Raw genomic sequence first — 26002 nt, 5'->3', positions numbered from 1 at the left:
AAAGGGTGGATTTCAAAACTCTGTATTGTATGATCTCATTTACATTTTTAAAAGTTTTTAAAAAACATTTTACTGTAAATTTCTTTTTTGCGACTTTAGTGAGGTATTCAGTTTCCTAATTTGTAAAATACAGACATATCCTATATATAAAATATACCCTATATATAAAACATAGAGCACATACCCTACTGCAAAGGGTATGTGTAAGGGAGTTCCCGTTGTGGCGCAGTGGTTAACGAATCTGACTAGGAACCATGAGGTTGCGGGTTCAGTCCCTGGCCTTGCTCAGTGGGTTAAGGATCCGGCATTGCCATGAGCTGTGGCGTAGGTTGCAGATGCAGCTTGGATCCCGCATTGCTGTGGCTGTGGCTGTGGCGTAGGCCAGCGGCTACAGCTCTGATTAGACCCCTAGCCTGGGAACCTCCATATGCCACGGGAGCGGCCCTAGAAAAGACAAAAAAACAAAAAAGCAAACAAAAAAACCACATGCACACAAAAACAAAAACAAAGGATATGAATAAGCATTATATGAACATCCATGCAAAGTCTTCAGCAGAATCGGGGCACAAAGTATTGCTACCATTTGTTGTTATTATTGTCATTACTATTAATGCTATTATTACTTCCATTTATGAATCCTCAGGGTTTGGCATAAGAGGTGATCAATAATTGTTGGGCTTGTTAACAGAGGGTTCCTCTGGCAGGAGGGACAGGATCCATATATGTATTGTCTAAATGTTTAACAGTGAGCATATATTGCTTCTATTTTAAAGAAAAAAGAAGTTTGGTTCCTAAGCCCAGGTAAGTCAGTCATCTGCAAGGCTATTTCACTCATTAAGAACTTAGTTCAGGGAATTCTCATCATGGCTCAGCAGTAATGAACCAGAGTAGTATCCATGAGGATGCGGGTTCGATCCCTGGCCTCGCTCAGTTGGTTAAGGATCCAGCATTGTGGTGAGCTGTGGCGTAGGTTGCAGACGCAGCTTGGATCTGGCATTACTGTGGCTGTGGCTGTGGTGTACGCTGCAGGCAGCTATAGCTCCAATTTGATTCCTAGCCTGGGAACTTCCACATGCCGCAGGTGCGGTGTTAAAAAGACAAACAAAAACAAAAACAGAAACTTAGTTCAGCTACAATATCCAGGGCCTGGGAGCTGTTTGAGGAGCTACCCAAATAACTGAGACCTGAAAAGAAATGAACTAAAATCCAAACAGAAAATGACAAAATTTTAGTTCATAAACCTTTTGTTAAACATCACCGAAATGGACCACTGTCAACGGATCAGTGACTTGCAACTCAACTCTTCGCTGGTTACATATGAAAACAATTCAACAGGAGCAAAACGACTTAAAAAAACTCTCAAAATGACAGAAGTGTGAAAATTCACTCAAAGTCTTTCTTTCCAGCATCAAAATATCTATCAAATAAGGAACGCAATTCCGATACAGCTGTTAGGATGTGGGTGGGCTCCAAGCCCATCACGTGCCGAACATCTTGCAAGGTCAAGGAGGGTCGAGGTTATGGACCACGCTCCTTACCTCTTTCACGTAAAAGATGATGATGAACTTCAGGGTGGCGACTGCAGGAAGGAGGGGCGAGAAGAAGGCACCGATCCAGCAAATGGTTTGTCCGTAAACGATCCCCAGGACGTTGTCGGGAATGGCGAACTCCTGCTGGCCCCAGCACTGGAACAGCTTCCAGGAGGAGCAGTAGGTCACGAGGATCCTGAAAACAAACAGGACAACTTCTCACCTGGACAACCAGTGTCTGCCAAGACACAGCCACCAAATCAGGGCTGTTTCCACGCATGTCTCATGGGCACTGGTTGCTCATACATCTGTAAGATGCAGAATATAATGAACTCTGGAATTATAGGCAGGCCATATGCAGCCTGGGGCGGGGGGGCGTCTCCACGACAGGGCCCATGGCTGTGAAAATGGCAAAAAGCACCCTTTCTGCTCCTTGTGCTCCCCTTCAATGGGGCACATTAGGGACAAGGGGGTGATGGCCTGGAGCTGTCTGAACGTCACCAGGGGGTTTTTAGGGGTTCCCAGGATGTGGAATCATCTAGTACTCTGTGAAGAGCAGTTGGGATGGGAGCCTACAGTGGGGGGACCCGGGGAGGGGGCGGGGCATGGAGGGAGAGGAGGGGGTGCCCCTCGCACTTACTTTCTGGGAAAATCCACAAAAAGCGTCACAGCCAAGATGATGATGAGGTCGAAGATCATCAGCTTGTACATCTCCTGCCCTACCTGGGTCTCCCAGCACTGAAACCAGAGAAAGGAGCCTGACTTGGAACAAAGAAAGCCAGGTCCTCCCGAGGCCATGTCCAGCCCCAACCCTGCTGCCTCCGGAAGCCATCAGCCGATGCTCCTCTGAGCTCCAGCCCAGACTTTGGTTTTCAAGACCTTAGAAGTGACGGCTGTGCCAGATTCTGCGACCCAGCATGAAAGTGGATGGAAAGTTCCCGTCGTGGCTCAGTGGAAATGAATCTGACTAGTATCCATGAGGACACGGGCTCGATCCCTGGCCTTGCTCAGTGGCTTGAGGATCCGGCGTTGCCGTGAGCTGTGTAAGTTGCAGATGTGACTCGGATCTAGCGTGGCTCTGGCTGTGGTGTAGGCTGGCAGCTGTGGCTCCGATTAGACCCCTAGCCTGGAAACCTCCATATGCTGCAGGTGGGGCCCTAAATAGCAAAGAAGGCAGGAAGGAAGGAAAGAAGGAAGGGGCTCGATGGGGTTCAAACCCTTGGCTTCAAGCGCCATCCTCTTGACCTTGATGCTATTACCCCGTGACCCACGGGCCAGGATGTGCCCATCCCTGCAGCCTCACCGGGTAGAGTTTCTGGTTGTAGCCACAGAGCTCACACGAGTAGTTGTCGCAGGATGTAATCTTGGAGCCCAGGGTGAACACCAGCACACAGATGGTGGCCAGCCGCATAAAGACACACCTGCAGGAAAGAGCAGGGGGATGGAGGATGAGAAAAGGAGGAATCGAGGCAGCCTGGCCCCTTGGACCGGGGTGTGGGGAAGCTGCCTTTCTCAACAGCAAACCTACAAATGGGCAGGGTTTCTATTTGGGATGATGAGCAAGTTCTGGAAACAGACAATGGTGATGATGGCAGAACACTGAGAATGTACAATTCTCTTGCCACGGAACTGTACCCTTCAAAGTGGCCAAGATGGTACATTCTATGTCATCTATATTTTATCACAATTTTTTTTTTCTTTTTACGGCTATACCTGTGGCATATCCAAGTTCCCTGGCTGGGGGTAGAATCAAAACGGCAGCTGCTGGGCTACACCATAGCCAAGCCACATCTGGGACCTACACTGCAGCCTGAGGCCAGGCTGGATTCTTAACCCACTGAGCGAGGCTAGGATCAACCTGCATCCTCAATCTTAACCCACAGAGCCACAATGGGAACTCCTACCACGATTTTTTTTTTTAAATGGCAGATTAAAAAAAAAAACAGACCAGAAAGCTGGGAACTCCTGAATCCATGACAACAGAGCCAGGCTCCAAACAATTTCTGGAAAGAACTAAATGCATCTTCTAAGTATCAGCTTTGAGAGACGGCTAACATATTGAGAAATGAAAAAACTGCACTTCAGAGTTTCCTGCTGATACAACTCTATTTTTATTTTTTATTTTTATTTATTTAATGGCTACACCCACAGCATATGGACATTCCCGGGCCAGGGACTGAATCTGAGCTGCAGCTGTGCTCTGCACCAGATCCTTTAACCCACTGCACCAGGCCAGGGATCACACCCACGCCTCTGCTGGGACCTGAGCCGCTGCAGTCTCAGATTCTTAACCCACTGTGCCACAGCAGGAATGCCACAACTCTATTTTTAAAAGAAAACAAAATGTGTGAAGTTGGCAAGAAAAATAGGAAGCATGCAAATGAGGGCTGCCAGGGAAAAAAGGATTCAAGTGAGGAGAGTGCTTTTTTTTTTTTTTTTCCAAGGGCCACACACATGGCATATGGAAGTTCCCAGGCTAGGGGTCGAATCAGAGCTACACCACAGGCACAGCAATGCCAGATCCTTAATGAGCAAGACCAGGGATCGAACCTGCATCCTCATGGATACTAGCCGGGTTCATTACCACTGAGTCACGACAGGAACAGCCAAAGGAGGGGGATTCTTGAAAGAATAAAAGGGATTTGAGAGATATTAACAACCCGTGGAGTGCCCTGGTGGCACATCAGGTTAAAGATCCAGTGCTGTCACCCTGTGGCTCTGGTTACTGCTGTGGTGTGGGTTTAATTCCTGGTCTAGGAACTGCCACATGCCCTGAGTGCGGCCAAAAAAAAAAGAGAGAGAGAGAAAGACCTAACAACCCAACCCAACACATGGCCTTTCTCTGGGTCTTGGTTTGCACAAACCAATCACAGAAAGCCTTCCGCAACTCCATCAGGGAACCGACTTAATTCTATGAGGTGTGATGATGATAAAAAAAGAAAAGTCGTTGTCACTTAGAGATATGTTGAAGTGTTTAGAGATGAAAGGACACGTTCTGAGATTTGCTTCAAATAATCCAGCAGAGTGGGAGGACCACATGAAACAAGATTGGTAAAATGTTGGTAAATAGTTGAAACTAAGTGACAGGAACACATAAGGGTTCATTATATGGCCTGTTCAAAAATTTCCAAAATAAGAAGATTTTTTTAAAAAACAGAGCTCCCCACAATGAAATTCTTTGCAGAACAGATACTGACTCACAGACTTTGGAAAACTTACGGTTTCCAAAGGAGACAGGTTTGGGGTGGGGATGTGTCAGGGGTTTGGGATGGAAATGCTATAAAATTGGGATGTGATGATCATTGTACAACTATAAATGTAATAAAATTCATTGACCCCCCCAAAAAAAACAAACAAACAAAAAACAACAGAGCTCCCTGGTGACTCACAGGGTTAAAGACCTGGTATTGTTATTGCTGTGGTTCTGGTTACAGCTGTGACTCGGGTTCAGTCCCTGGACTGGCAACTTCCACATGCCAAAGGCATGGCCAAAAAAGAGTCTTTTTCTATCTGGTCTCCCTTAACTCACATGTGTTAATTCCCTGAGCTTGGCTTTATAGCTGTCATTTATTTTTTATTTTTTTTTTATGAAACTGAATAGTTATATAGTATGAGAAGAGATATGACAACAAATTATGATAAATCAACTGTGGTACACACAGTAATATTTTTTCAGCACTCATTCTAGCAAAAGTTTGCGCATCATAAATTCTTTCTCTCTCTCTCTCTCTTTTTTTTTTTTTTTTTTGCTTTTTAGGGCTGCATCTGAAGCATATGGAAGTTCCCCAGGTTAGGGGTCGAATCAGAGCTACAGCTGCTGGCCTACACCACAGCCACAGCCATGCGGGCTCTGAGCCACATCTGCAACCTACACCACAGCACAGCAAGGCTGGATCCTTAACTCACTGAGCAAGGCTAGGGATCGAACCTGCGTCCTTATGGATGCTAGTCAGATTCATTTCCACTGAGCTATGACAGGAACTCCTGCACCACAAGTTCTTACAGTAACTCTCCTCCCAAGGCCTGCGAGTGCGGGGAGTTAACGCCTCTGGGAGCCAGCCACCCTTAGGCAGGGGAGGAGGAACGTTTTGCCGGAGGATACATACTGTACTGAGCAGGACAGTTCTGAGATATTTTCCATGCAAACTCCCAGAGGTGTCCCACAGGACTGAGCCCCACCTGCAACTTGCCAAATAACATACCTGCCATCAGGTACCTTCCCTTCTCTCATTTCATCACTCTCCTACTGGTATTCATTTGTCATTTCCAATCTCTTGAGAGCAACACCTCCTCCAAGGCCCCCACCCTATGCCCTCCGCTGTCCATGTGCTAATACACGAACCAAAAATAGACAGCAGCTGAGTAGACACAGAAGTCAAAGAGATTTTGCTGCAAGTGCAAACTCTGAGTCATCTGTAGGGGTCATCTGAAGGCTGAAGAGGATTCTCGGCTCAGCAGGGAAAGGTGCCACAAGGGATTAGCAAAGTCTGCCGTGGGCAGGGGAGGAGACAAGTGGTGGCCTGCCCGGCATATCTAGGCCTCACCTAAGGATCGTCAGCCGGATCTCAAAGCCTGGGGAATAATCCTCATAGTGGATGATCTTGGCAAAGATCATCGGGGTGATAAAATTGGCCAGCGTGATCACAATAGAAGGCAGGTACAATATCAGGAGGTTCTCTCCAAAGACCATCTTGTCAATTTCCTACGAAGATAACACAGCCAGTCAGGAATCTCATAAAGGAAGAGGCATCACAAATGAATTGCCCTTAAAAGAACCCAATATCGGGAGTTCCCGTCGTGGCGCAGTGGTTAACGAACCCGACTGGGAACCATGAGGTTGCGGGTTCGGTCCCTGCCCTTGCTCAGTGGGTTAACGATCCGGCGTTGCCGTGAGCTGTGGTGTAGGTTGCAGATGTGGCTCGGATCCTGCGTTGCTGTGGCTCTGACGTAGGCCGGTGGCTACAGCTCCGATTCAACCCCTAGCCTGGGAACCTCCATATGCCGCGGAAGCGGCCCAAAGAAATAGCAAAAAGACAAAAAAAAAAAAAAAAAAAAAAAGAACCCAATATGTACGTCATATGTAGGCTGAACACCTTAAACTTATACAGTGCTGTATGTCCATTCCATCTCATTAAAACGAGACGAGAAAAAAACTATACGTGTTTAGCAAACCTAACATGTCGTTCAATGGGACCCCTAAAAATAAGCCATCTCTGTCACTGGCTCTTCCAGGAAACACAATTCAGTACCACAGGGAAAGAAGAATGAGCTCTATTGGACTTATTAAGGGGAAGTAGTAAAAAAAAAAAATCTATGCATTCTGTGTCAATGGGCAATTGAAATCATTTTCAAGGCTGCAGAACTAAATGACTTGAATAGCCACTCTCTTCTTTTATAATAATAGGCTATTTAGTCACATATATGGCTATCTGGGACAAAACTAAATTTCCTAGCCTCCCATTGTGGCTAGGTATAGCCGTATGACTAAATTCTGGCCTAGGAATATAAGTGGAAGGTGAGTTTTTTTTGTTTTTTTGTTTTGTTTTTTTTTTGGTCTTTTTAGGGCTACATATGGAAGTTCCCAGGCTAGGAGTTGAATTGGAGCTGTAGCTGCCAGCCTACACCACAGCCATGGCAATGCAGGATCCGAGCTGTGTCTGTGACCTACACCACAGCTCACAGCAACGCCGGATCCTTAACCCACTGAGTGAGGCCAGGGAACGAACCTGCATCCTCGTGGATGCTAGTCGGGTTCATTACCACTGAACTCCTATAAGTAGAAGCTTTAAGTGTAATCTCCAGGTTGAGCCCTCCCCACCTCCTTCCCTTCCTTCCCATTGGCTAGAATGTGAACATGTGAGTTACCCTGTACCACACAGAAGGCCAATCCTAAAGATGGCAGAACTGTAGGATGGAAGGAACCCAGGCCGCTGATGATTCATTCCATGAAACAGAGCCACTAGATTAACCCGAATTTTTAAAACCACTATTGGAGTTCCCTTGTGGCCTAGCGGTTGAAGATGCAGCATTGTCACCTCTGTGGCTCAGGTTACTGCTGTGGTGTGGGTTCCAGCCCCAGTGTGGGATCTTCTGCATGCCATGGGTGAAGCCAAAAAAAAAAAAAAACCTCCATTATTTTAAGTAAACTGAAACCCCAGTTAGTAAGTAGTGGAATTGGGGATTTGAACATTGCAAATTCCAGAAGGAGCAGGTATCCCAAATACGCTATTTTGGATGCTTTTTTTTTTTTTCTACTAAGAGTGGAAATGAGTGACTCTGATATTTGGTTCTCTGTCCCACCAGCCATAGGTAAAAGAGAATGATGACAGCACTTCCCCAGAGGTTTGCTAAGGAGCACATATAATGTCCAACCAGAGTAAAAGTAAAATTGACCTTCAGGAGCGCTTACCTTTTTCATGTGTTCTTGCGAGAATATCGTTGCTCTATAGATGGCATAAAAGCATGCTGCTAAAACAGCCAGCACGAGACAGTTCAGAAACAGCCTCAGAGAGTAAATCCGTATTGTTTCTTCTGAAGTCCTTTCTGCTATTTTCTGCCGAATTCTTTCTTCCTCCAGATCTGCCTAAGAACCAAAGCAAACTCATTTGTGAGCACTGAGATGAAGGGATACTGTGTGTGGGGGGAGCTCTAACTCGTACCCTCATACCCTCCTGCTCCATCTTTAAACATTCCTGAAATATTCATTTCCCCCAGTATAACTTCCCCAGACCAAGCCCAACTAGTTTCCATGTCTACCAAAGGCCTAAGGCAAGGCAGAACCTCCTACTTAAGATGGCAATGAGATGTAATACATTTGAAAACAGAACTATAATCTATTCATGCCTTATACGTAGCATGCGTTCTTTCTTTTCTTGTTTTGTTTTGTTTTTTTTGTTCGTGTTGCTTTGGCCGAGCCCATGGCATGCAGAAGTTCCTGGGCCAGGGATCGAACCCACACCACAACAGTGACCCAAGCCACAGCAGTGACAACACCAGAGCTGTAAAGGAAGCAGTTTTCTGCTAACAGCTCTTGACTGTTTTAAGCCAGTTCTTAACTAGGTCACCAGAGAACCTTGTGTTATTGCTTTAAACAAATGTTACATTTGATTTGATTCCTTCTGTCTTATTTTATTAAGTTTTTGATATCATTGTCTCCTCCGCTTTTTGTTTTTGTTTTTGATGCTTCAGCATAGATAGTGTAATTTAATTTAACTTCGGCTTTTATAGGGCCACACCCTTGGCATATGGAAGTTCCCAGACGAGGGGTCGAATCAAAATCAAAGCTGTAGCTGTCGTCCTACACCACAGCCATAGCAACGCCAGATTCGAGCCACGTCGGCGACGTACACCACAGCTCAAGGCAATGCCAGATCCCTAACCTACTGAGCGAGACCAGGGATTGAACCCATGTCCTCATGGATACTAGTCAGGTTCATTACTGCTGAGCCATGACGGGAACTCCCTTTTTTTCAGATGTATTTTTAATAGCTCCTCTGTTTATTTTCAGACCTATTCAGTGTCCTAGTGCTGTCAGGATCTCTCTGGGAAGCCAGATTTGAGAATGGGAAGAAAAAAACTGTGGATACAGATGGTCCCCATCTGCAAGGCAGGGATCTGGGCAGGCGGCCTCCTCTCCTTTTCGGAGCACATCACATCAAGATGCTATTTGCTGCTTCTTCTCTCTCCTTGTTAGTTTGGAAATTCTCCTTTTCATGTTCTCTCTGCTCCACCTTGTCCTCATAACAATCCCGCTTAGTCTTATTCCTCCTGGTTTAAGCCATGTTCATGACAGGTTTTCATCAGACGTAAAAATGACAGTATACAGTGGACAAGGAAGTTCCCAGCCTCAGCTCCATGCTTGGGTCTAAGGTGAGCGACCCCAGAAAGGAAGCAGTTTTCTGCAAACAGCTCTTAAAAACTACATAGGGGAGGAGTTGCCCTTGTGGCTCAGCAGTTAAGAACCCAACATAGTGTCTGTGAGGATTTGGGTTTGATCCCTGGCCTCACTCAGTGGATTAAGGATCTGGTGTTGTTGCAAGCTGCAGCATAGGTCACAGACGCAGCTCCGATCTGGCGTGGCTGTGGCTGGCAGCTGCAGCTCTGCTTCAACCCCTAGTCCGAGAACTTCTAGAGGCTGCATCGGCCCTTACAAAAAAACAAAAAATAACTACATAAGGGAAGGTAGCTAAGCACTGGGGTTGTCTTGATGAGGCCTCCATCAAGCTCCTTTGCAAGCATGCCACCCCACCCCCGCCAAGAGTGGACCCAGCGGCACTCACCCGGAGCTCATAGCGCAGGCTGCTGTGCTTCAGGTCTGCCATGCTGCGGTTGGTGATGCAGAAATCCCAGCCCGCGAAGATCTTGTTGCAGTAACTTTGGAAGTGCTCCTCACTCCGGATCAGGTTGATTTTGAACCCTTCCACTGACCTGACCCCAAAAGAACCACCACAAAATATAGGGCCATGCATCTTGCATCCACTTGGACATGCGTGGCCAAGTTCTGAACCATTCTAAATATGGGGCCGCTACCCCGGCATCTCATTGTTGCAAATTGTTTCTTTTCATCCATTCAGTGGCTTCTGGCACAGCTGGAATAAAATCCAAACTCTCGACACAGCCTAGAGGTCTTGCATGACCTTGCACGAGGTCATCTTTCCTCCCGTAGACCCATAATGACAATGGCTTTTTCTCCTTTCCATAAACATGGAAACCTATCCTCCAGCCTCAGGGCCTTTGCACCTGCAGTTCCCTCTGGCCTCTCCTCTTCCCGAGGTTGCCTTCTTCTTATCCCCTCCACAGATTCCCCACTACCACATCTAAAGTTGTGACTTCAAGTGAGTCTCTTTAATTTCCTTCACAGCGATGAACTGAATCCACAATCATCTTATGTGTTTTACTGCTTGGAGCCCCTTATCCTGACTGAATTTTAAATTCCTTGAGGGTAGGTACCCTTGCTGTCTTGCCACCTTTATGCCTGGATATAAATATGGCCACTATCTAAATGATGGAGAAATGCGTGAATAAATGACTTAAATGGTCCAAACAGCCAATTATCTAGTGAGCACCCGTTTCAGTCAGATGCACCTCTGGTGCACAAATTTATAATCATTCAAATGCTTTCATGGAAAATAATATACTCTGGCACCGGATTAAAAACATCAAAGGCCATACACTCTGTCGTTGAAAGGGTACTTGTAAGATTTGCAACTGAGTTGGGAAGACGATAGAAGTGGAAGGAATTAAAATAATCAGTCCCCCTGCCAAAGGCTGACAGCGAAGAATTTACTACATCACCACTACCGGGGGTGCTTTTGCAAAATGCAGACTCCCAGGGGTTTTCATAGGCTGAGAGTTCTAACTTAGTAGGTGGCCTGTGGGGTCCAGAAATATACTCTTTATAAAGCTCCATGGTGAGTCTGAGCGACCATAGTTGAATGGTCTGATTTAGACTCAACCAATATTTTACAGATGAGAAAGCTAAGCTCCAGAGACGGGAAAATTATTTCCCTAGATCCAGAGAGCTAGTGGCAGAACTGGGGCTAATTCGGTGATGATGATGATTTTAATTAAAAAATGTCGACAGGGTGCCACGCCCAGTACTAAATTCTTTACCTGCCTTATTTCAGTTAATCCTCCCAACAACTCTTTTAGGTGTGTTCATTTCACAGATAAAGAAAATGGGGTTTGGGTTTCCCTTCGTGGCTCAGTCGTTAACGAATCCGACTAGGATCTGTGAGGATGCGGGTTCGATCCCTGGCCTTGTTCAGTGGGTTAAGGATCCAGCATTGCTGTGAACTGTGGTGTAGGTCGCAGATGAGGGGCTGTGGCTGTGCTGTAGGCCGGCAGCTGTAGCTCTGATTGGACCCTAGCCTGGGAACTTCTGTGTGCCGAGGGTGTGGCCCTAAAAAGCAAATACTACTACTACTACTACTACTAATTCAAAGAGAACACAACAACAAGGTAAACTTTACCTTTTCACTATCCAAAGAAGACTCAGGGCCAGGTAGGCAATCGTGCTTAATAAATAAGCCAGAGGCAAGTCATAGACGAAGTTCTGAAATTTCACCCCGTCAATGGTGTAATGTCCATAAAAGAGGTAGGTATCCTCCAAGAAACCCTGAAACAAAGCCAAGGGCATGAGGTCAGACTGGTGAGGTGACTGCAGGGAACCAGGAGCCTAGTCTCTGCCTCCAGGAATTCACATTCCAGTGCCACTGTTCATCCCTGAATTCCCAGAGACTGGAAAAATCCAGAAATATACAGGATGCTCAGTTTATGTCAGGGGAATAAATCATGGATAAAGCCTAAGCATTAAAAATACACAAGTGGGAGTTCCCGTCGTGGCGCAGTGGTTGACGAATCCGACTAGGAACCATGCGGTTGCGGGTTCGGTCCCTGCCCTTGCTCAGTGGGTTGACGATCCGGCGTTGCCGTGAGCTGTGGTGTAGGTTGCAGACAAGGCTCGGATCCTGCGTTGCTGTGGCTCTGGCGTAGGCCGGTGGCTACAGCTCTGATTCGACCCATAGCCTGGGAACCTCCATATGCCGTGAGAGCGGCCTGAGAAATGGCAAAAAGACAAAAAAAAAAAAAAAAAATCTTGTATGTGAATGTTCTTAACAGTATTATTCATAACAGCCAAAAGGTGAAAACCACCCTGAATCATGAATTTATATATTCATTCAATTTATACAGTCATCTTGAATACATAAACGAAATTCAGTATTTCCATTCACTGGAATCTTATTTGGCCGGAACAGGGAATGAAAGGCTGATAGATGCTCCAACGTGGATGAAACTTAAAAGCTTGCGAGTGAAAGAAGCCAGAGACAAAAGACCATGTATTATGATTCCACTGATACGAAATGTCATGAATCAGCATTTCGTGGAGACAAAAGAGGTTAATGGTTGCTTAGCACTGATGAGAGGAACTGGCAGGTGATAAAGGACACAGGGGTTTTTTTTGAGGTGCTGAAAATGTTCAATTCTGTGAATATAATAAAAACCACTGACTTGGACACTTCATTTTTTTTTTTTTTTGACTTGGACACTTTAACTGGGTGAATTGTGTGACATGTGAATTGTAATTCAATTAAGGCTATAACAAGAACAGAACAAAACAAAAACCCTTGAAAACCTAAAGATACCCTATCTGAAAATATAGCAGAGAGCAGCCTGGGACTTCTTTTTTTTTCTTCCTTCCTTCTTTTTTTTTTTTTTCAGTTTTTAGGGTCACACCTCCGGCCTAGATGGTGTCAAATCAGACCTGTAGCCACCGGCCTACACCACAGCCATAGCAACACCTGTTCCAAGCCGTGTCTGCAACCTACAGCACAGCTCGCGCAATGCCAGATCCTTAACCCAGGGAGCAAGGCTAGGAATGGAACCTGCATCTTCGTGGATACTAGCTGGGTTTGTAACCCTCGGAGCCACAACGGGAACGCCCCATAACTTCTTATGATGGGGATAACTGAATACCTGCAACTCCTCTTAGAGAGCAAGGATCAAACAGTCTAGGAGCACGAGGAAGGGAACACACACAGGAAGCAGAAACAGTACCCGGAGTGCCTAGCTGTGCAGTACAGCACTGTCTGTAAGGCGGGGGGGAAGGGAAGTAACCTGAATGTCCATCAGTAGGGGACTGGCTAGACCATGAAAACCCACATTAGAAAATACTAAGAAGGAGTTCCCGTCATGGCTCAGTGGTTAACGAATCTGACTAGGAACCATGAGGTTGCAGGTTCGATCCCTGGCCTCACTCAGTGGGTTAAGGATCTGGTGTTGCCGTGAGCTGTGGTGTGAGAAGTGGCTGAGATCTGGTGTTGCTGTGGCTCCGCTGTAGGCCAGAGGCTACAGCCCCGATTAGACCCCTAGCCTGGGAACCTCCATATGCCGCGGGTTCGGCCCTGTAAAGACAAAAAAAGACAAAAGACAAAAAAATAAAATAAAATTAAAAAGTAGAAACAGAAGACTCCTTCTTCTCATTTTTTTTGGGGGGTGGGAGATGCACCCATGGCATGTGCCAGTTTCACAGCCAGGGATCAAATTCACACCACAGCAGTGAGCCAATTCACAGCAGTGACAATACTGGAACCTAAACCCGCTGCACCACAAGAGAACTCCCTCCATTATCTCTTTAACTCTCCCAAAGCTGGGACACACAGGCCATAAAAACTCGCTCAACTACACAAAACCTGTTTTTATCGCCCCAGGTTGCTATCAGGGCTGCCATCCATCACTCACACAAAATTATGTAACATGGAAGGACAAAGGTCCCCTAGGCCTGGAAAATAACTTCTCTGATTAACCATGAGCGTGGCTTGACTGTTTTTAGCAAAGACAAGCTCCTGCTTGATATCTCTGGCCATCTCCCTCTTGGACATATTTAAATTTAAATTGACCAAAAAAATAAATTAATTAAAAAAAAAGAGGAGTTCCCATCATGGCTCAGTGGTAACGAATCTGACTAGTGTCCATGAGGAGGCAGGTTCGATCCCTGGCCTCGCTCAGTGGGTTAAGGATCCGGCGTGGCTGTGGCTGTGGCTGTGGTGTAGGACGGTGGCTGCAGCTCTGATCGGACCCCTAGCCTGAGAACCTCCATATGCCATGAGTGTGGCCCTAAAAAGACAAAACAAATAAATAAATAAATAAATTTAAATTTATATGTGACCCGAGTTCCCGCTGTGGCTCAGCAGGTTAAGAACCAGACATAGTGTCCATGAGGATGCACGTTGGATCCCTGGCCTCGATCAATGGATTAAAGATCCAGCGTTGCTGTGGTTGTGGTGTAGGTCGCAGATGTGGCTCCAATTTGACCCCGAGCCTGGGAACTTCCATATGCTGCAGGTGGGGTCCTAAAAAGAAAAAAAATATTCTATGTGACATGATAAAGCTATTAGCTAAAACTACTGTAGTAATCAGATTACAATATATAAATGTATCAAACCAACAGGCTGCACACCTCAAACATATCCAATGTTATATGCCAATCATATCTCAGTTAAGAAAAAACCACATGCAAAAAGATGTAAGGATGCTAGTTACCTGCAATGCTGAAAACAGTGTTTTTCAGTGAATACACGTGACAGGCATATTGTAACGCATCAGTGAAGATTTTAAAAACACAGGGAAAAAGGTGGTTGTAAAAGTGCTACTTGCTCATTATGCTAAGAATACTTCATTTTGGTTTTTTTTCTTCTTTTTACGGCCACACTTGCAGCATATGGAAGTTCCCAGGCTAGGAGTTGAATTGGAGCTGCAGCTGCCGGCCTACCCCGCAGCCACAGCAATTCCTCTTATGGCTGTTTTGAGGAAAACATGAGCTCAGCTATGTAAGAACCACTTTTTCAAAATCAAATGCAGTGGGAGTTCTACTATGCCACAGCAGGTTAAGGATCCTGCCTTGTCACTGTAGTGGCTCAGGTTGCTGCTGTGGCACCGGTTCGATCCCTGGCCCTGCAACTTCCACATGCCACAGGCTGGGCCAAAACAAATAAACAAAAAAACCAAAACAAAACAGGAGTTCCCCTTGTGGTTCAGCAGAAACGAATCTGACTAGTATCCATGAGGATGCAGGTTCAATCCCTGGCCTCGCTCAATGAGTTAGCAAGCGAGCCGTGGTATAGGTCACAGACTCAGCATTGCTGTGCTGTGGCCAGCAGCTATAGCTCCAATTCAACCCCTAGCCAGGGAACCTCTATATGCCTTGGGTACTGCTCTAAAAAGAAAAAAGAAAAAAGAAAGAAAAAAAGATTTTATTTGGAGTCCCCATGTGGCTCAGTGGGTTAAGGATCTGGCTTTGTCACTGTAGTGGCTCGGGTCACTGCTGTGGCATAGGTTCTATCCCTGACCCAGGAACTTCTGCATGCTGCAGGTGTAACCAGAAAAGAAAAAAGGAAAAAAACAATTTTGGGGGGTGTGCTTTTATTGTTTAATCTTACCCTTTTTTTCAGCAGATAAGATTGCAGCTGTGCATAGTGGCTGTCTCGCCTTCTGGACTAGGGTTTCTTACCCTGGGACCCAATATGTTGTTGCTGTGGGTGGGCAGGTGGCCTGTGCATAGGAGCTCTAGCCACTGGCCTATGGCACAGCCACAGCCACACCAGATCTGAGCTGCGTCTGCAACCTACACCTCAGCTCACAGGAAGGCTGGATCCTTAACCCACTGAGTGAGACCAGGGATCAAACCTGCATCTTCATGGATATTAGTCAGATTCACTTCTGCTGAGCCAGGACGGGAACTCCAAAAAAAACTATTTTTTTTTTAATTTCTTTGTCTTTTTAGGGCCACACCTGTGGCATATGGAAATTCCCAGGCTAAGGGGTCAAATTAGAGCTGCAGCTGCCGGCCTACACCACAGCCACAGCAACGCCAGGTCTGAGCTGCTTCTGTGACCTATACCATAGTTCACAGTAACACCGGATCCTTAACCCACTGAGCAAGGCCAGGGATCAAACTCGAGTCCTCATGGATACTAGTCGGGTTTGTTACTGCTGAGCCACAAGGGGAACCTTCAAAATCACTTTTTAGAATAAAGAATAAAAAACCTTTTGAAACTACTATAGGAAGGATGAGATTAATTCCACTTTAGAGCAGTAGGGTTACCTTGGGATTAATAGACTTTTCAGGGATTTTAGGGAGTGTATTCACGTGTGTGGACAAGTGCAGCGTGTGCACATGTACACCCAGGTGTGTAATTTCTAGGGAGAAGAGTCACAACTTTCACCCAGGTGGTCCAGGACCACAAAATGTCAAGGTTTTTCAATGTCAGAGAAGTGAGATAAATTTTGTCTGGGTTTATTTTTTCTTTCTTTCCTTTCCTTTTTTATCCTTTTCTTTTTTTTTCTTTGGCTTTTTAGGGTCATACCTGCGGCATATGGAGGTTCCGAGGCTAGGGGTGGAATCAGGGCTGCAGCCACCGGCCTACACCACAGCCACAGCAACGCAGGATTGGAGCCGCAACTGTGATCGACACCACAGCTCATGGCAATGCCGGACCTTTAACCCATTGAGCATGACCAGGGATCGAACTTGAGTCCTCCTGGATACGAGTTGGGTTCGTTAACCGGAACTGAGCCATGACAGGAACTCCTATCTGGGTTTATTTTCACTAAACCTTCTTTCTATGGGGGACCTCAGATCTTGCTGCAGGTCCACGCAAAGGTAGCAGGCATCAGGAAGAAGCCAAAGGCTGAAAGTGACAAAGCACATTTCCTGGACATCCCAGGAGAGGGCGGATACATGTCATCCTTGCCAAGAAGGCCACTGCGAATCCTGTTTCTTTTATGGGGACGTTGGTCAAAACTTGTGTTTGGCTCTCATTGCAGACATTTAGAAAGCGGATCTTTAAATTAATCTATGTTCAGCACACGGAAGGTCCAAGTCCAGAATTACGTCAGATACTTACGGTGCCAGAAAGTAAGTCTATGATGTAAGTGTAAAAGTAAGTGAGTCCAGAACTACTTATTGCATATGCTGTGCATTGACTATCTGCAAAACAAGAACAAGAACATCAGTGGAAACAGCTTCGGTCTCTATAACCTAGCATAAGCTTGTGTATATATGCATGTATACGTATATACATCTAGATGCCATATACAATTGAGAGTGGGTGCATTTGTGAATCTGAGATTTTCTAGTTGCAGGCCACACCCCAGGGCACCAAGTACAGCAGCATTTTCTCCAGTACTAGTCTCCCTAAACATCTGGGGATATATTTTCTTTCTATACATTTTTTTTTTCTATACATTTTGTATGTGGGTCCACTTATACTTCAGGTTTTCTTCTAGTACTGGTATTTTATTTTGGGGTTTATGTTTGCAGATATCTTAAAAACTGTGCTTGATATAACTATTCCATTTTAAGCACATCCAGTTTGGTTGGTTGGTTGGTTGGTCTTTTTAGGGCCGCACCCATGGCATATAAAAGTTCCCAGGCTGGGGGTTGAATCGGAGCTGTAGCCACCAGCCTATGCCACAGCCACAGCCACAGCCAGGCTAGATCCGAGCCTCATCTGCAATCTACACCACAGCTCCTGGCAACGCTGGATCCTTAACCCACTGAGCAAGGCCAGGGATCAAATCTGCATCCTCATGGTTACCACTCAGATTCGTTTCTGCTGAGCCACCACATCCAGTTTTGTAGGATCTCTACATGTAAGGAGTAAATTAACATGCAGTTTCATTTCAAAAATTAAGTTTTTGAAATTTTGAATTAAAAGTACACATATGTACCTATAGTTAACCAAGAAATCTTTTGAACATCAGTTTTCATGACACTAGATTACACTTAAACCGATTCCCTTCCTCTGTATCAGTCAGCTATTGCTGTGTAACAAAGAACCTTAAAATATGTATTTTCTCCCTCAGGAGTCTGCAGTTGGAGTTTATTCAGCTGATTTAGTCTAAGCCAGGATGGCCAGGAGGCTCCCAGCTGGGCTGTCTGCTCTGTATGACTTCATTTTGGGGCCCAGGCTGAAGAGGCAGAGAAGAGGGAGACAGTCATTCTATGTGGAGTGGAGTCAGGAAGATGGAATGAGGTGGCTGCCACTCTGCTCTTCACTCACTGTCCTCAAGCCTAGAGGTCAACCAACTACGGCCCTCGGGCCAGGTCTGGCTGGCAGCCCGTTTTTGTCAATCCGGTGCTATCGGAACACAGCCATGCACATTCAGATCATTTGACTACGGCCTCTTCTGTGCCACCACGGCAGCACGGAATAGTTGCAACAGTGACCATAGGGTCTGCTAAGCCTAAAATATATCCTTTCTGGCCCTTTCCAGAAAGGCTGCTCTCAAGCCATGCTAGGCTTTTCATTTCTCTAATATACTGAGTGATTCCCAGTTTTAAACTTTTGCAGGTGCTGCTCCCCTGCACGAAGATGCTGTCCCAAACTCTTCAACAGCTGCCCTCTCCTTGCCCTCTTGGGCTCACCTTAAATGTCCCTGCCTTCACAGAGGGCTTGGAGGAACCCTCAGCCTCCAGTGGCCTAGGGTCCACCCTCTCAGCATCTTATCCTTTCCCTTCCTCCCAGACAAATGCATGCCTTTTACCTCTCTGTGTGGTCCCTTCCTAACGCCCACCCTTGGCTGGAGTGCATGAAAGTCACTGTGGATATAGGTATGGCGTTCCCAGCCGCAGCCCCAGGAACCGGCTCAGGCACACAGCAGGTGCTCAATAAACACTTGGGGGAGGAATGAAGAAGGGAAGGAAGGTGAGAAGAGGACAGAGGAACTTCTGACCCTTAAGGAACCTTTGATGGCTGAGTTAAAAAAAAAAAAAAAACAGAAGAAAACACACACACACACACACACACACACACGCGCAGGAGGATGTAGTCAGAGGAAGTAATGAGGAGAGAGCAGAGACAGGAGGTGACGATGCTCAGAGTCCAGCTCCATTTCTCTCAGAGGGTGGCTCTCCTCAGTGGCGGCTCTTCTGGGGAAAGGAGTCACGTGGTAAAAGCATGCGATCTCCACTTCCAGCACAGAGCACAGAGCCTGGTACCAGAGGGTAGTCAATACACGACTCTGGAATGACAGAAACTCTCCCCTTTTGCATAAACAGCACACCCAGAACATCAGACTTGTGTCAAGAATTCAGTAAGAAAACACAGGTCCAGCAACACCTGCCACAGTATCGGGCAGATGATGGGTGTTAAATAAATGGAGGGCTGAGTATCATCATTACCAGAGATAAAAGCCTTGGAATAAAGTCACTGGAGCAGATTTTATTATGTTTACTAAACACTCTACCTCCCTACCCTGCACTGCTTCTCCCAAAGGCCTTGCTGAACCCAGGAGTGGACAGTGACTTGCTTTGGCTAAAAAGATGGGGCAGAAAGGATGTGTGGCGGCATCTCCAGGCAGAGGCGCCAGAAGCCAGCACACATTTGCTGTGGTTCTTTTTTCCCACAGACGTAGTTACTTTCAATGGGCCAGAGAGAGGCGGTTCTGTCAGCTTAGGTCCCAGAGTGAAGACAACACGGGACAAGGCCACCACAAACACTGATGGACATAAACTGTGAGCAAGAAGAAACCTTTGTGGTTATTGGGTCCTGAGAGTTCTGGGGTCATTTGTTTCTGCAGCATAACCGAGCCTATCCTGACTAATACAGTCACCCAAGACTCAGAATATAAAGATTCTTAGAGAAAGAAGCCTGGCTGCTAGGTACACAATGAAAAGAACATTATTCATGGCAAACCAGGCCTTCGACTCACCCACGTCTTTGAAGGGAATGAGCACAAAGCTGCTGTTGGTGATCTTGTATCTGGTGAGCAAGACGGGGAGCAAAACCAGCATAAAGATGATCAGAAATATAACCAAATTCAGCAACACCAGAAACCGTAAGAAGGAGAAGTAGGATTGGATCCCGGTGCCAAATTTCCCTGGAAAACAAGAAATCCAAACAACACTGACCAAGAGTATTGACCTAGTACCCACGGCAGGTTTCATCAGCCACAGAGGGCTGAACTGAAATAGGAGGCTCTTAGTGGGGGAGGAAGGAAGAATCATTTCACATTTTCCACTGTTGACTGTTTTTTTTTTAGGGCCACACCTGTGGCATATGGAGGCTCCCAGGCTACGGGTTGAATTTGAGCTACAGCTGCCGGCCTACACCACAGCCACAGCAGTGCAGGATCTGAGCTGTATTTGCGACCTACACCACAGCGCATGGCAATGCAGGATCCTTAACCTACTGAGCCGGGCCAGGGATCGAACCCACATCCTCATGGAAACTAATCGGGTTTGTTGCCGCTGAGGCATAGTGGGAACTCCTACTGTTGGCGTTAAGGCTTTACTTCCTAGTAGTTTAAACTTTTGCATGTAAATCTACAATCAATCTTAAATTAATCATTTAAGATGGTGTAAAGGAGGGCTTAATATTTATAGTTTCTCATAGGAATGTCTAGTTGACTCAGCATCATTTATGTAAAAGGCCATCCTTTCCCTGGTGAACGGCAGTAGTGCTTCTATATCTGGCGATATATTTATGCACCTGTTTCTGAATTCTCCTCTTCTATTGGTCTATTTGTCTATCCTTACACCAATCCAGACTGTCTCATTATTGTAGACTTATAATAATAATACTTGATATATGGTGCTCCAAGTCTTCAGGCTTTGTTCTTCCTTAGGCATCCTTGTCCTTTGCATTTTGACATAAATTGTAGAATTAGCATATCGATTTTCTTTTTTTTCTTTTCTTTTCTTTCTTTTTGTCTTTTTGCCTTTTCTAGGGCCACTCCCGTGGCATATGGAGGTTCCCAGGCTAGGGGTCGAATTGGAGCTGTAGCCACTAGCCTACGCCAGAGCCACAGCAACACGGGATCTGAGCTGCGTCTGCAACCTACACCACAGCTCACAGCAATGCCAAATCCTTAACCCACTGAACAAGGCCAGGAATCAAACCCAAAAACTCATCGTTCCTAGTCAGATTCGTTAACCACTGAGCCACGATGGGAACTCCATGCATATCAATATTCGTACACACAAACACACACACACGAAATCTGCTGAGACTTTGATGGTGATTACATGGACTATATCATGACCTATATATATTTAGATCAATTTGAGGTCAAGTGACATCTTTACAATATCGAGGCATTGATTAATGAACATGGTATAATTTTGTTCTTTTCTCAACAGTATTTTATAGACTGCTGTGCAGAATTATTACATAGAGTCCTTTAGATGTATTCCTAGGTATAAGGATGCTATTACAAACGGTATCATTTTTTTTAATTGTTTGTTGCTGGCATATAGAAATACAGTGGATTTATAGATCTCCTTGCTAAATTCACATGTCAATTCTAAGAGTTTCTTTTTTAGTTTCTACAAACAAATCATGTCATCTGCTAAAAAAAAAAAAGACATTATTCCTTCCTTTCTGGTCACTGTCCCTCTTTCTTCCAACATTGTACATTGGCTAGGACCTCCAGGATGCTGCTGAATAGAACCTGTGAACATTAGCAGCCTTTTCCTCATTCTCCATCTCAGGGGAAAAGCTTTCGATATTTCACCCTTACGTATGATGTTTACGGCAAAACTTTTTTTTCTTTTTTGCCATGCCCGACCCATAGAAATTCCCATGCCAGGGATCAAACCTGAGCCATAGCAGTGACAACACGAAATCTTTAACCACCAGGCCACCAGGGAATTTATATACATAAATTAAGAAAGTTCCCATCTATTTCTTATTTGTTAAGAATGAAAACTGAGGAGTTCCCGTCATGGCGCAATGCTGAACAAATCTGACTAGGAACCATGAGGTTGCGGGTTCGATCCCTGCCCTTGCTCAGTGGGTTAAGGGATCCGGCGTTGCTGTGAGCTGTGGTGTAGGTTGCAGACGCGGCTCGGATCCTGCATTGCTGTGGCTCTGGCGTAGGCTGGTGGCTACAGCTCCGATTCGACCCCTAGCCTGGGAACCTCCATATGCCCCGGGAGCGGCCAAGAAATGGCAAAAAAAAAAAAAAAAAAAAGAATGAAAATTGAATTGCATCAATACCTTTTCTGCATCTGTTGAGATAATCATATTATTTTTATCCTTTATTCTGTTCAAATGGTAGATTACATTCATTGATTTTCAAATGGAAAACAAACCTTCCATCAGATAGTGATTAAATTACTAAGGACAGACATCAACACTCAAGGAGTAGGGTCTGCTTATTGCTGCAGGCAAAGAACTCATATTCTGAGACTGAAGATTCACACTCTTTGCTTCTCTCTTTGCCAAATAACCACCTAGTCAGCAGAGAAATCTCAGGAATGGAGGCACAAAAGAGAAAATCAAGTCCCTGGCTCTACAGAGAGAAACTCCCTTCCAACACACAAGCCACTTTATTGGATGAAAGTCTCCAGGGAGGCCACCCCTTAACAAGAAAGGAAGCTTGGCATGATGGATAAAACCTTGGGCTCTGAAGCTTGACTGCCCAGATTCAAATTCTGGGTCTGTCTTGTCCTAGCCAATGCACCTGGGCAAGTATTTTAACCGCTCTGAGCCATGCAAACGATACATGCCTATAGAAAAGTTGGGTTTTGTTTTTGTTTTTTTGTTTTTTAGGGCCATGTCTGCAGCATCTGGAAGTTCCCAGGCTAGGGGTTGAATCCAAGCTATATAGTGGCTGGCCTATGCCACAGCCACAGTAACGCAGGATCCACTCCTCTTCTGTGACCTACACCAGAGCTCAAGGCAACGCCGGATCCTTAACCCACTGATGGAGGCCAGGGATTGAACCCACATCCTCATGGATATTAGTCAGGTTACTGCTGTGCCACAATGGGAACTCCTAAAAATTTTTTCATTAAAAAAAAAAAAAAAAAGATCAAGGGGCAGATCTAATCACTGTTATAATTTCGTTTTTTGTTTGCTTGTTTGGGTTTTTTTGCATTTTAGGGCTGCACCTCTGGCATATGGAGGTTCCCAGGCTAGGGGTCCAATTGGAGCTGTGGCTGTGGTGTAGGCCAGCAGCGACACCACAGCCACAGCAACGCCAGATCCGAGCCTCATCTGTGACCTACCTACACCACAGCTCTCGGCAACACCGGATCTTTAACCCACTGGGCGAGACCAGGGATTGAACCTGCATCCTCATGGATCCTAGTCGGGTTCGTTAACCACTGCGCCACAACGGGAACTCCCCTGTTCTAATTTCTGAGGTGTGGCCAGCACAGATGACTACAACAACTGGAAGGGACAGGAGGACATCTGTGATCTTCCTGGGGACAAAGACACAGGCTCTGTTCATCCTCACTGTGGTCTGAGGCTCGCATTCATGATGGAGGGAAATGCTACATTTCAGCTGGAGGCTGGTGAAAAGTGTTCTTCTCCAGGTGCAGGACACCTCCATGGAGACACACACACAGGAGACGTTGGCAAGGAGGGTACCTTCTATGCTGCGTATGTCCTCCCGCCACAGCTCCAGGTGGGTCGTCATCTCACGAGCCTTCTCAATGAACCGCTTCCACGACTTGCTGCTATACCGTTTCCACTGGTCCCACTCAGATAAGTACTTCATTTGGGTTTCCTGAATGTCCCTGCATTAAAAAAAGAAACCAGCATGGAGTTTCCACTGTGGCGCACCAGGTTAAGAACCTGACTAGTATCCATAAGGATGCAGGTTCCATCCCTGTTCTCGCTCAGTGGGTTAAGGATCGGGTGTTACCATGAGCTGTGGTGTAGGTTGTAGACATGGCTCAGATCTGGCATTGCTGTGGCTGTGGTGTAGGTAGGCAGTTGCAGCTGCGACTCTACCCCTAGCCTGGGAACTTCCAGATTCCACAGGTGCAGCCCTAAAAAGACAAAAAAAAATTTTTTTTAATTAAAAAAATAAAAATAAAGAGCATGACTGGAGTTCTGGTTGTGGTGTAATGGGGTGGGAGGTGTCTCTGGAGCGCTGGGACCTGGGTTTGATCCCCAGCCCAGCAAGGGGTAAGATCCTGAGTTGCCACATATGCGGTGTGGGTTGCAACGGTGGCTCAGATCTGACCCCCCCTCCCCCAAAAAAGAGCATAACAATGACAATGGCTATGCCATCAAGTCTCAGCATGAAATTAACACCTCCCCCAAGAGGCTATGGAAAATCTAGAGCCCTCATACACTGCTGGTGGGGAGGTAAAATGGTACAGCCACTAGGAGAAGTTTGGCCATTCCTCAAAAAGGTGCCATATGACCCAGCCAATCCACTCCTAGATAGATAGATGGTCTGTAAGAATGGAAAACAGGGTCTCCAACAAAAACTTGCACATGATGTTCACGGTGGCATTAATCACAATGGCCAAAAGGTGGAAACAACCAAAATGTCCATCAATGAATGGATCAACAAAATAAGGTCTAGTCCTACAATGTAGTATTACTCCGCCATAAAAAGGAATGAAGGCAGTTCCCATTGTGGTGCAGCGGAAACAAATACAACCAGTATCCATGAGGATGTGGGTTTGATCCCGGGCCTCGTTCAGTGTGTCCGGGATCTGGTATTGCTGTGAGCTGTGAGCTGTGGTGCAGGTCAGACGGGGCTCGGATCCCAAGTAGCTGTGGCTGTGGTGTACGCCAGCAGCTGTAGCTCCAATTTCAACCACTAGTCTGGGACCTGGGAACTTCCATATGCCTCCAATGTGGCCCTAAAAAGCAAAACAAAACAAAACAAAAAAAAAAAAGAATGAAGAGCTGATACAGGCTACAACTTGCATGAACCTTGAAAACATATGCTGAGTAAAAGAAGCCAGACACCAAAGATCACAGAGAATATGATTCTATTTATATGAAATGTCCAGAATGACAAATCTCCAGAGACAGAGAGTGGACCCGTGGCTGGGCAAGGGCTGAGGGGAGAGGGAACAGAGTGACTGCAAACAACAAGGCTTTGGGGTTGCAGAGCCACAGAGGGAAGGAGCCTGGGTCCCTGAGTGACTGCAAAGTCCCCCTTGACCTCAACCCAGGACGTTCATGTGAGCAAAAAAAAAAAACTTCTAGGGTTCCAGCTGTGGCGCCATGGATTAATGATCCGGCTTGTCTCTGTGGTGTTGCCAGTTCAATCCCCAGCCTGGCCTGGGTTGGGTTAAGGATCCCCCATTGTCATAGCTATGGTGTAGGCTGGCAGCTGGGACTCGGATTCAATCCCTGGTCCGGGAACTTCCTGATGCTGGGGGTGCGGCCGAAAAAGGAAAAATAAATAAATAAAATGTTGAAAAAAGAAAGAACCTCCTAATACATGGAGATTTTACACGTTGGAGTATTTTTGTCCCAGCAGCGTCGCTCATCCTCCGTGATACACTTGTCATTATGTGACCTCCTCGGGAAATGCACTTCGTGCAGAAAAATCCCCTCTGCCCGAAACCGTGCATCGCAGCTTCCGGATGATTACTGGACAAACCTTAGCCTTCGCTTCTCCGAGATGTTCAGTGCGTACTTCCGAATGGATTGGTTATTGAGGTTTTCGGCGATTCCTCTCTCCAGCTGGTGGCTGTAAGAGTCTGCGGGCTTCAGCAAAGTACCACTCTGCTTGTCCCGGGACAGGACAGTTGTCCTCTTCCGAGCAATGGACCGGTAGCTGGGCAATTCTTGAAGGAAAGTCACAGGCGGAGAAAAGCAACTGGAGTCCAAAGAGAGGTTCTCTGCGAAAAAAAAGAAGAAAACTCCTCATTTACCCCAGTGAATCTGGGGCCAAAAAACAAAACTTACACAGGAAACCTGGACCTCAGAGACTCTAACTAAACCTCGCAGTCAGGAGCCCGGGCCGCTGACAAAAGCATCTGTGATTTAATTATGTACCAGCATGCTGCTCAGGACAATGAAATCTGGGTTTGCTTTTATCAGATGTGTTTGCAAATATGTTTTTTTGGGGGAGGTGGGGCACACCCACAGAATGTGGAAGTTCCCAGGCCAGGGAGGCAGAGCTTCATATGCAGTCATGCGATCTGGGCTGGGCTTTGATCTGCTTGGACCAACACAATACAACAGAAGTGATGCTGTACCAGCTCT

At 46.0% G+C, this 26002-nt stretch overlaps 1 protein-coding gene across 5 annotated transcripts in view; it reads right to left on the bottom strand.

Moving 5' to 3' along the window:
- TMC7 (transmembrane channel like 7) overlaps nucleotides 1-26002 on the bottom strand; it is a 54685-nt gene that overhangs the window by 11987 nt on the left and 16696 nt on the right. For all 5 annotated transcript variants that reach the window (XR_014840637.1, XR_014840635.1, XR_014840636.1 and 2 more), the window contains 11 exons: nucleotides 25395-25635; nucleotides 23411-23559; nucleotides 19743-19910; nucleotides 16934-17016; nucleotides 11501-11646; nucleotides 9809-9956; nucleotides 7939-8112; nucleotides 6074-6231; nucleotides 2833-2950; nucleotides 2170-2267; nucleotides 1539-1725 (listed from right to left, as the gene is read on the bottom strand). Coding sequence is in view for 2 of the 5 variants with exons in the window: in XM_021086539.2 (XP_020942198.1) it covers nucleotides 1539-1725; nucleotides 2170-2267; nucleotides 2833-2950; nucleotides 6074-6231; nucleotides 7939-8112; nucleotides 9809-9956; nucleotides 11501-11646; nucleotides 16934-17016; nucleotides 19743-19910; nucleotides 23411-23559; nucleotides 25395-25635 (1670 nt within the window). In the remaining 3 variants the exon portion in view is untranslated. The remainder of the gene's footprint in view (nucleotides 1-1538; nucleotides 1726-2169; nucleotides 2268-2832; nucleotides 2951-6073; nucleotides 6232-7938; nucleotides 8113-9808; nucleotides 9957-11500; nucleotides 11647-16933; nucleotides 17017-19742; nucleotides 19911-23410; nucleotides 23560-25394; nucleotides 25636-26002) is intronic.

The sequence above is a fragment of the Sus scrofa genome, chromosome 3 (genome assembly GCF_054392235.1).
Source record: "Sus scrofa isolate SSC_HxYL_T2T_F1_AM1 chromosome 3, Sscrofa_HxYL_maternal_Yorkshire_Landrace_v2.0, whole genome shotgun sequence".
NCBI lineage: Eukaryota > Metazoa > Chordata > Mammalia > Artiodactyla > Suidae > Sus > Sus scrofa.
This window is presented reverse-complemented; position numbering and strand designations above follow the sequence as displayed.